This window comes from Argiope bruennichi, chromosome 5, assembly GCF_947563725.1.
Source record: "Argiope bruennichi chromosome 5, qqArgBrue1.1, whole genome shotgun sequence".
Taxonomy (NCBI): Eukaryota; Metazoa; Arthropoda; class Arachnida; order Araneae; family Araneidae; genus Argiope; species Argiope bruennichi.
In genome coordinates, this window is record NC_079155.1 from 15202370 (window position 1) to 15214902 (window position 12533).

The 12533-nt window shown below is 28.3% G+C and overlaps 1 protein-coding gene across 1 annotated transcript in view; it reads left to right on the forward strand.

Moving 5' to 3' along the window:
* The first annotated feature begins 2443 nt into the window (after positions 1-2443).
* The window catches only part of LOC129968821 (PDZ and LIM domain protein 3-like), a 54794-nt gene continuing 44704 nt past the window's right edge, over positions 2444-12533 (forward strand). The window contains exon 1 of the mRNA XM_056083091.1: positions 2444-2739. Coding sequence (XP_055939066.1) covers positions 2629-2739 — 111 coding nt within the window. The 5' untranslated portion in view covers positions 2444-2628. The remainder of the gene's footprint in view (positions 2740-12533) is intronic.

Below are 12533 nucleotides of genomic sequence, written 5' to 3' on the forward strand. Positions count from 1 at the left end.
ATTCCAACTTTAATAGATTCTTCAGCAAAATATTTTAAAACTTCAAATTTTGATAGTCATATAATTCACTCATAATATTATAAAGGCCTTCAGTCATAACGTGATATGTATCTCTCTAATTTTCTGTTACCCCTCGTAGAATTTATGCTTTAAATTAAAGTGTAAATGATTAATCTGCAATTAATATAATAATATTTTTTACTGAAACAAAGCATTTTTTAATAATATGATTACTGATAATAGAGTCACTGAGCGTTTAAACTTTATGGGCACTAAAGAATATCTTTCTTAATTTATGTAATATCTCAAGAATTTGTCAACAAAATTTTCTCAGATTCATCATGAACAGATCGATTCATTAACAATGTTTCATTTTAAATGCATCAAACACTAAGAAAATAAAATGAATCGTTTAAAATAATCGGTCTAAAACAGGTTTAAAAAAACTACTTAAAAAACAATGTACTTAAAACTATAAGCATATCCAAAAGCATGCAACTAACCTAAAAATAATTTAAATCATTGAAAACAGGTTTAAAAAACTACTTAAAAAACAATGTACTTAAAACTATAAGCATATACAAAAAATATATAACTAACATAAATAAAATTTACTTACAAAAACATGCAACTAACCTAAAAATAATTTAAATCATCCGTTGATAATGGTTGTCATGACAACAATCGGAACACTGTGCATGCAGGAATTTTCTTCGTCTTTTACGGTAACGCAAATGCGTGAATTTTTCTACGCGAGTTGGGGTAACGCTATGCAGATTATACATTTTTAATTTCCTTTATTCTGTGTTATTTTAATTCAAAAGTACTTCAGAATGAATTTGAAACATGGATTCATTAACAATGTTTCATTTTAAATGCATAAAACATTAAGAAAATAAACAGAATCATTTGAAATAATCCGCCGTAAAATGTTAACCCTAGCCCTATTACTGTTGGGAGAAAAATAAACTGAAGCCTTACTCATTTGGCGGTGGGGAAAATGGAAGATTATTTTGGCGGAAAAGTTGGCGGTGGGGAAAATGGAAGATTATTTTGGCGGAAAAGTTGGCGGTGGGGAAAATGGAAGATTTTTTTTGGCGGGAAAGTTAGTTTTTAATTAATAATTAAAATTCTAATTAAAATTTCAAAAAAAGGGACCCAGGTGCACACTCCCGACCTCTAAGGTATACATGTACCAAATTTGGTAGCTGTAAGTTGAATGGTCTGGCCTGTAGAGCGCCAACACACACACACACACACATTGAGCTTTATTATTATAGATGTTCATTTTTACTATTTATCATATTAAAAATTGTTATGAATTTTTAACTTTCAAAAAATGAACTGACACTGAAATAACATGACCTCATTTCGAATTCCTGTATATTGCTACAATCTTTATTCGTAGAATTTTCCATTAAAAGGAAAACTTTTAAGATCAAAATAAAAAATGTGGGTATATATTAAAGTGACATATTTGGTTAATATAAAATTATCTTATTATTTCCTTCCATATTTTTTCAGTACTGAAGCATTTTTTTGTAAATGAAAAATCTAATACCATTTGGAATATGCTCGTATAAAATGACCTTTAGACAAAGGCAATAGGCAAAATATTTTTAAATTGGTGGTAATAATTTGAACAAAAAATTAAAGAGCTAATTAAGAATGAATCCAATGTAAATCTTCTTGTTATAATAAATAATGTTTTTTTTTTTATTTACATAAGCTATTTGAGACTTTATTATCTGAGGTAAAAGTATTGCAGGAGCCTTATTTTTGAAGCCCAATCTGACCTGAACTTCAAACCTTGTGAAAGAGAAAGCAGAATTTGAAGCTTCAATTTTTATAGAAATATAAAAAAATTTATTTTATGCCAACTTTTTTTGTAAGCAAATAAAAAGAAATCAAAATTAAAATCAATATATGCGAAATTTAAAGATTTTTTTTGGTTTCCAAATTTATAAGCAAAATGAATCGAAAAAAGGCAATGCTTTATCTTAAATATCAGCCTGGCCCATGTCCAACACATTTAGAACTATAAACCTGACCGATTAAGGCGCATAATACTGATCAATCCGAAGCGGAGGCCAATCTTAAAATCACTGCCGATTTGATTTTCCGCCTACAGCTTCTCGTATATCTCCACTTTTTCCTTTTTCTCATCCTCTTCCGTTTCCTTATTACAACCCTTCTGAATCAACCTCATTAATTGACTCCCTTTCATCGATTGCACGGCTCAGGGGTAACAATCGCCCTCTGTGTGTGTGTGCACCCCGTTCGATCCACTAATAAACAGAGTCGACTAATAATCCGAGCACCTCGACAACAACAACAGAGCTGCAAAGAAGATCAGAAGAAAAGAAAGAAAGCGAAAGGCAAAACGGCACAGCAAATATTTCGAAAACGAACTCGTGTTGCGGGCTACTATTTATACACATCGTCTTCCGTTTCCCCTTGTATATTGTTCTCCCGCTTCAGACGCGCGAGGCTGACAGGAAGAAATCTCCCGGCACCGTCGTCTGACCTTCCACTAACTCAACTCTCTTCTTCTCTGCAAGCAGCTGAAAATCCATCTTCGGCAAGGATCACTGAAGAGAAGAAAGTTTTTTTCGTTCCGGTGGCTCTATGGCCTATCAACAGGTGTCCTTGGAGCTCGTCCGGGATGGACAGTGCACCCCCTGGGGGTTCAGGATGACAGGGGGAGCGGATATAGGGACGCCCCTCGTAATCCAGAAAGTAAGTGGTTCGTAGTTCATTAAGATAAGTGGTTTCTTTTATCGATTTGAATTGTTCACATGGTATGTGTGAAAAAATGTAAAAAAATATGAGTTTTATGAGTTATGAGCATTAATAACGATGTGAAAAATGAGAGATTTGGTCCGGTTTTCCTTAAAAGACAATGTGATCAAATGACTACATTAGCAGAAATTTTTCTTATTTTTCTTATTTCTGGATATTTTAATTTTTTATCATTTTAACTGATGTTATTCTTTCTTATTTCATACAAAAATACAACAAGTTCAAAATTTTGAAATTTTATAAACTGTTTAAGATAAAATAATTTTGATAAATTTGAATCTCCGGACATATCAATTTTTGAATACTTGAAATCATACCTACCTATGGGCTGCATTTCTAGTGTTATTAAATTCAATGAATTAAATGAAAAAGAATTAAAATAAAAACATAAATTACTTTGTTGAATGATGTGAGAAATACAATTTTTATTGAAGTTTCTTCTCTTTGATTGATCATATTACTCAATCGATTGTAAATGGAGAATGCTATTGAATAAAATAGGAATTTATTTTTTATAATGGAATTATTTTATTTATAATAGAATTATCGAATGATTATTTCCATCCAAATTATTCTTAAAATTGCGAAAAAAAGAAAAAAAAGAAAAATGTTAATCATTAAAAATACAAAAGATAATTTGATTCAAAAATTAATTTTACTCTCTATCGATTATTTTCTATATTTGTATTTCTATCTATTTTATAAATATGAATTGTGAAAAAAATAGAAATAAATAAGTCTGTATAAAAATAACGGTTTAATTTCCATTTTTCCTTATTTGCATAAAGTGTGAAATGCATTTTTTTTTCCGAATGCAAATTGTTTTCTTTTAAAACTTTATTTCTTATTCTTAAGAAGTATATCTTAATTCCTGAAACATAATTTCAAAATATGTATCTGCAGTATCATTAAAAATATCAAATAGTACTCCTATCGATATAAAAAAAAATCATACTTCGAAATATTTATATTAACACGTTTTGAAAATAAATATGTCAATGAAATTTGACGTTTAAGAACCATTTGACAATATCTATTTTGCCTAGAAAACTCTCATTAAAATTTTTTTACAGATTTAATTATCTAACGTTTTACAAATTCGACAAAACTTATGTAGCATTAACTTTTTATCTTTCATTAAAATTTCGAAAAATTTGAGATATCTGTTCGCAATGGCGTTGCAAGCGGGAGTTGGAGGGTCACGCCCCGGGAGTCCGTCCTGAAGAGCTGGAATAAAGTATCAATTATTAATCTGACATTAATATCAATTTCTTGAACTGAAATACCTGAAAGGACAATAAAATTATATTATGCCCAGACGATAACTATATCTAATAATTAATTAATTTATTGATAATGATTTGGGTCGGTAAAAAGATATTATGTCCCTCTTTAAGCCACTGCTTATAAAGTAAAAGAACATAATTTTACACTAAAATATATTGATCATTAATCTCTTGGTGTATTATTCTGTTTCTTTAAAAAACGTATCTACTGTTCCTTAGTTGATACAGTAACAGATTCACAATGAATTGTTATGATTTTCCTTTGATACTTTATATTTTCATTGATCATTTCGCAACAAAAATTCTTTAGAAATGATCTAAAAGATTTTAATAATATATATCAAAATATATGTTATTGCATCATAATATAACTCAATTTCCAACATTTTAACCAAATTACTTTTTTATATAATTGCAAACACTAAAAAGGCGTTATAAAATGTTGACATGTTCTCTCTCTCTCTCTCTCTGTTTGTCTATCTTTTTTTTTTTTTTTTTTTTTTTTTCAAAAAAAGTTTGAATACATTTACATTGTTTGTTTCAGCAGCTTACATAAATTTAGATTTTTTTTTTTAAAAAAATTTAACAATATTTTTTGTATTGATCCGTGATATTTTTTTCTTCCTTGGAAAGATATAATTCATGTGGTTGGAGAAATAAAAATTGAAAAATTATATTTAATTTGTTTATTGAGATAAGAGAACGACCATGAAAATAAAATGAATAGTTAAAAAAATTATTTTCATTTGTGAACATAAGATGAAGATGTAAGTCGTTCTTTGTTTTCGGTTCTGGATTGAAACCAAGAAAGTGACTGCTGACATATAGTGAACAGCTGATGTAGCTGAATTGATATGGAATAGAATATATATATATATATATATATATATAATGTAGAATAGTTTTATATATTCGTATTTTTAAACTGCTTCAAATAAAAAATCAAATGAATTAAAATATAATAAATTTAACAAAAAAATGTAAAAATACTATTGAAATTTTGTATCTAACGAAATACTATCTAAAAGACGAATGTTCTTTTCAAATTATTTTATTCATTTTTAATTCAATTTACTCTTTAATCAAATTAATTAAAATTTTTAATTCATTATTCTAAATATAATGAAACCTTAAAACAGCTTTTGTGCTTAAATTCTGCACAAATAAGCACTATTCGTATGATATCAATACTTGTTTAAATTAATCGGTTAGCTGATAATTCGATTCTGAAAAGATTAAAATATTGCCGTGGCATCAAGAGTACGCTAGCGAACAAAATTTCAGAACCGTAACGTATCAGGAGGAGAATCTAAAATCAATTACAGAATTCTAGTTTTATTAAAGTGAAATACTTTATATTAAATAAATGTACAAAAAATGAATATATTTCAACTATAAGCAATTACTATTTTATTTAATTCCTTAATTTGTTTAATAAAGGAAAATTCATTGTTTTAAAAATTATGATAAATTGTAAAAAATTGTAAATAAATCATTGTAATAAAAAATAAATTTTAAGTTAAAATGAAAATATATATGGTAATGATATTTGATGCAACTATTCCCAAAAATAAAAAGAAACTAGTGGACTAAAATAAGTGAAAAGGAATTAATTTTTAATTTAATATCCTTAAATAAAGTAATTGTATATGAATGGAAAACAAAGTTCTTGGATTTGAAATATTCATCTTGTAATGAAAAATAAATAAAGTATAGAACTGACGACTAAAACATTCTAGGATAATACTATATAAATCACATTAAAATAAAAGTGAGATTTCAGCCAAAACATTGTTTAACACTGGACTGGAAACTCGAATCTCCGTTTTAAATGAAATCCTGCCTCTGAAAAGAGTTGGAAAAACACCTTAACCTATCCACGCTATCTGCTAACATAGACAGCTTGAGACATTGTGATGCAAACGCCATCTGTATAGGGTTTACCGTTTCAGTTCAGGAGGTTATTATTAAATCTTTATGAGCTTTACTGATTATACATGTGAGAAAGTTGAATTAAAGTAAAAGGTTCAATAAAAATAAGGTTGGTTAATATAATTTTTTGTTGACAAACTGATTAAAACTATAATGATGTGGAACAGGATTTAACACTGGACAAATTTATCCTGAATGTTTCCTTCCTATTGAAATTTGCACAGTATGGGACAAATTATTAATATAATTTTTTAAAAGATGTAAGAATTTTCTATAAAAATATTTTAATAAGTAAAAATTATATTTAGTAATCTTCTAAGCTCTTAATATATTTCAAAATTTCTAAACAAGCTAGTCTTAAATCAGTTTTCAACTTGACTCCATGTCAAATCTTAATAATTTCATTTTCATTCAAAGGTTAAAATTACTTCCAACAATTTATTAATTTTAATTCGCAAAATAATTTTGAATCCAAATTTATTAAATTCTTTTTTTATCAGATGGATCATGATTAAGGAAAACACTTATTAATCTTCCCCAAAGGTCACATAATATATTTATATGTGACGCTATTTTAATTTAAATGATAGAATTGCATTTTTACTCGAATCGGATTTCCAATTTATTTCTCATTTCTGAATTTCAAGACTGCAGTTTCATTGCAGTCAGCATGAATGTGTAATAATAATTTATTAGAAATTTTTAGCTTAAAAGAAAAAAAATGTCATGTAGAGATTATATTTTAAATCATATATAAATTTGAAATCTTTGCATCTTAAATCCAATAATGTATATATTTTATAAGTACCGTTTAGTGTTATGTTAATTGAAATTAATTATTATCAATTATTAAATGCAATAATGAATGTATTCTATAAGTATCGTTTAGTGTTATATCAATTGAAAGATGGGTGATTATCAATATGAAAACCTTTTTGTTTTTATTTTTTGCCTAATATGTATATTTTTCCACGCAATTTAATTATTCAGTTATTATATTTCATAAATTTGTGATAAAAAGTTAATTTACAGTTCTCAGTCACCTTCCTCTTTAAATCTGATGAAAATGCTTATTGAAAATCAAAAATCAAATCAATCAATCAATTACTCTAAATCAAAATTATGTTTAAAATAAGAAAATATCCCATCATTAAACGACTGATTATTGTTGAACACAACTTTTAGCGGTTATTAATACGAATGATATGCTTTTACAAATCTTCATTTAATGATGAAACACTAGAGACCTGCTGAAGCATGTTGCTTAAGTATATTTCGTATTTGTTTGAAGTGGCGAATGATTGATGCTTTTCGTTGAAGTGTGGGAAATTAATGACTTGTGACCCTTTCGAGATTAAATGAGGTCAAAGGTATTTATTTGAAGTTAGCATTGTATTCAACCGCTGGCAAATGATACTAATGTTTTACTGTCCTTTAATCTATAATTTGTGAAATGTAACGACAAATGACATTTCTATGATATTTTTAAAAAAGGGTTTTCACAAAAAGGCTCATTTTAATGTTATCTCATTAAATAATTAGATAAGAAGTTGATAAAAATCAACTGTCCGACAGAAAAGAAGACGCATTAATTCAAGTATGGTCCACTTCATCCTTAATGAAAGATAAGTATGGTCGGTTAATACTTAGAAGTCTAGTGGTCATAATGATTTTTGAGTGGCTAGTGGAAATTGGCTTTATATCTCAATCTAACTATGCCTATAATCGGCTTCCTTTAGAAGAAAAATAGAGCGGTTAATATAATATATTCATAGTAAACATTATTCGATTACTTACGTTTTTATTTATTTCAAACACAAATGTGGGTCAATAGCCTTCAGAAGTTCTGCCATATTGCTTTTTAAGTAGATGAGATACACAGACTTAAATATTGTAAAAAAAATAATGCATTAAAAATGAATAATATCGTATTACTCTGAAAAATATTCCTTTGACTAATTGTATATAATTTAAAGACGTATTTGTAAAAGCTATTACCGTTTCTATTATTTTGAAATTATTTCGGTTGAAATTTCCAAAAATTTCTTTAAAATCTTTCCGACTTTTTTTCGTTAATTTAATGTAAATACATTAAATTTTAGTGGTTGCAACGAAGAGTTCCATTAATTAATTTTTTCTTAATTTTTTTCATAAATTGCATGTGATAAATGGGAGAAAATATGGCAGTTCTAGTTCTAGTTTTCTTTCAAACAGTTTTCCTTAATTTCTTGCTTCCTCTAACAAAAATACACATTAATTCTTCATACTGAAAAAAATAGAGTGAAAATAGCAATATTTCTTGCAATTAGCACAAAAAAATGAGAAACATTTAGCATAAATAATGTTACTGCTTTCACAGTAGCGAGGAGAAAAATGGCTTACATCAGTATTTAATATTAATAACCATATAAATTACTAGGAAGGCTTCCTGTTTTTTTTTAAGAAAAAGAGAATAAATGTAATGTCATTGTATTAGACGATCGTACGAATCATGATTAATAATTAGATGATATACTAATCTTTGTTCAGTACTGTTTACAATTTGTGATTCGTCATTTACTTTTGAAGATGTCTATCTCCTGATTCAAAAAGCTTAAATACTATATTTCAAAATAAATAGCCAAAGCAAATTCACTTTTTACAAGTTTGATTCATTTGATTTTAGAAAATAAAATACTTGACAAAATATTTGATGGAAAATTTTCAAATGATTAGGAATTAATAAAAATAAGGGAAAAGTAATCTCACAAACTTATATATAAATCAAATTCAATTTCCAAAACTCGATGTAATAAATAAAATGATTTTTTAAATTTATTACATTAAAATATTTTATATGAAAAAATTAATTATAATGACCATTTGGCAAGTAAGGGATAAAATTTCTTCAATAATTAATACATCGGTTAATTTTAAATGTTTTATGAACTCAAAATCAAATAGTTATAAACTTTAAATAACAAAACAATAGACAGGAGTATTCTCCCCTCAACTTTCTCGTATTGGCAAACAACATTTTCTATTTCCACTTTGAAGTGTGTCGAAGAAAATTTTGTATGCATAGTGTAGTAACTAATTGAATTTAACTCAGTTAGTTACTCTTTAAACTAATTAATTAATAAACTTTTAAACTAACTGAGTTAAAAACGATAAAAATCTACAAATCTAATAATAAAACTATGCTCCGAATTTCATCCATCTTTATGATTGGATTTTTGGATACTTGCACATGAATGGACAGGTAAGTATCCCTATGACAAATATGATCTAAAATTAGATAAAAATCTACAGTTTTTTTTTTTTGTGTGTGTGTGTAAACTTTCGTTTTTTCATGACATTTCATTTGTTAGCCTCCTAGGCAGACTCATAATTAAGCCAGCAGGGGGGGGGGGGCTCAAACTTTCTCGCGTACTCTCTTATAAAGGATGTTATCACACGCATACACCTCGCATAGAATTGTGGATCTTGAAATATTTTGCATAGAATTGCACAGACAGTATTCATGTCATATAGATTTCTGGTGTGAATCTAGCATTTTTACTGAGTCTTTCCCAAGAATAAGTATCCTGGTCTTTATTTTTCTTATCGATTGAAACGAAAATATAATGTCCGACTAGTAACAAGATCACATACTGAATTTCATTTATTTGAACCATTGCGTTTATACGCATACGAAAAGTGCAAATCAACAGGTGTTCAACTCTATGGCAGGTTTGGTTCAAAATTTAAGACACTTCTGCATTTTAAATGCTAAGCACGTATACTGAATTTTATCCAACGATCTCTTTTTGTTTTATAGTTACAGAATTCATTTGTGCATGCACATAGTACAAACAGACCTCCTCTGAATGGATTTCTTTCAAAATTCGATATGAAACTACACATTTCATATTTCATTCATCTATGTCAAAGCGTTTTGGATTTATCGTGTTTACAGACAAACCGACTGACTGACAGACCGACTTAATGACAAAAAAAAAATGTCCATTCTAACTCATTGATTTTAAAACATGGAATCATTAAAATCCCGAGTTTGAAATACGATACGATACTTTCTCTATAGTTCGTATATAAAAGTAAAAACGAAACGATTCACATAGGTCTAAAACCTAGAAATTCATCAAGATCTTTCTATTTCTATAATTCGCATCAAAAAGGGGAAAAATGCAAAAATAAATTTGAAAAAAATGGATCGAAAAGAAAAAATATTATTTCGATTTCTAGTTACTTTTTCTTTTCACTTACTTATGACATTAACTTTAAAGTTCTAGTGTGAAAAATCGGAGAGTTAGATTGTTGGCTCAGATTCGTTGGATTTAGACAGAACTGTTTACTCATTTGACCAGAATTCAAAATAACGAAAGTCAATTCCCAAATAACTCTTTCTCTAATTTATATGCTAGATATCGGTGTACCCAAATTAAATAACACTTGATCTCATAAACTTGTTTATAAACTGCCTTTTCGAATTGTGATCTTAGTTTAAGAAACGTAGAAATTTGAATACGCCCGCAGCTTTTTTCATTATCTGCAACAATATTTTTTTTTACAAAATATTGTCGTTTAAATATTTTCTTCGGTTTACTTTTTACCTTTCTTTGCATTTGTATGTGCTGTAATATGAAGCAAATGGTATACATGATGTATATATATATATATAGCACACTGCAGTTTAAATTCCTGGTGACAACACTTAAAAGTGACTTATATCGACTTATTCCTGATTAGAATAAAAGAAAAGAAGATGTCAGTTTTACGTGTGAATGTAGATAGATTGTTTTACATTGTATTTCTCTTTGACTGCGCAAAACAATGAAATGTCGACGACCAAACAGAACGTCCATTGTGTTTTGCATTTTGCATTAAGTGCAAATCTATTTTAAGAGTTTAACACATCAAAAGGATTCAATTCATTATTCTGCGTAATACTTAACAAATGCATGCATCACATGATAATTTTGTAATTCGCGTGAAATGATGAGGATAAATTCTTTGTCCATTTCATACGAGAAAAAAGGACATGACGTCACAGTTCAGTGCAAGATATTGTACAGTTAGCCACTGAATGTCATGAGAATCATGTTTTCATTTTATTTTAATTCATGTAAATCGACTCAATTGCGCTTCTTTTTCGTTGTAATAATATCATAGAGACCTTTGCAATGGCCTTTTCCACTGCTTCATTGCTAGTCATAATAGTGGTCATGTGACCTTCAACAAAATGGCATCAACAATCGACAATCTTGCGTCAAAGTCGCACATATGTCCAGAAGATATGGTAAGTTGCTGCACAATATACATTCCCACTGGCCATCATCTCAAAGATCTACGCATGAGTTTGTCCTTTACATCAGAATGTCGTCTGATGACGAGAATTTTGTTGAGAATCACTTCACTTTCTCTTGCGACCACCGATTGTCCTTGTGTAAAATATGCCTTTGAGTAAGAATATGGAGGATGATAGGTACCTTTAGAGATTACTTTATATATATTCTAACTAATACGTAATGTGTTAACTGATATTTATATGATTTAACTTTATGTTTGATGTGCATGAACATAATTATATTAAATTGTATTTATAAAATACAATAACTAGGCTCTTAATATGGTGAATTAGAATTATTATTTCATGCTTCCTTCATTAAGTAAGTTTAAGAGAAACATTAACATTTTAATTCTTATATATGTATTGGGAATAACGGACCCCTTATAAAAATAAAAAAAATTTTCAGACATTTGGGTGCTTTATTTGAAGAATATTTGCAATTGAATAACATGTCTTACTGTAATAAATGAGAAAATAACCACTTATTCTACTTTTTACAGCCTTCCTCTTCTCTTTCTGTATTTATATGTTACAATCAATGTGTCGGCGTCCTGCATAGGGATAGCGCGTTTTCCCCGTGATTTGTGCGTCCCGGGTTTGAGTCCAGGTTCGGGCATGTTTGCTCTTCTGTGTTCTGTCTGTGAGGTGTGTGAATGTGCCCCCTTGTAAAAAGGGGTTCTGCAAGCGAATGTGATGCATGAAGTAGAAGTCGTACTCTTGGGCCTAGTTGGCACTACTGAAAAAAACCCATAGACGCTAACTCGGTTGAAATCGCTGACAGATAACTATCGGCGGGCTTGTAAAGTACCATGAGTCACAACAACGATCATTGTGAATAATTGGTTATTATTAATACTAACGGGTCATTATTATAATAACCAAACCGGCTAATATTAATAATGATAGTTGGTATTCATAATTATTACTACAAACTTATCATTATTTTTAAAAAATCCTCAAAGGTCCTTCAAAATCTAAAAATAAGCATGTCTTCAAAAATTTTATAGATAGAAATGTGATATAAATATAGATGAACGCAATAAAAGCATTTTATTAATAACACCGTTACACTGTGGGAGTCGTACAGAAATTTAATTATTTTACTACCAATTTCCATTATAAAGTAATAATTGAAAAAAAAATCATTTTTAATCTAATACACAATCAGGTTGATTAATATGTAT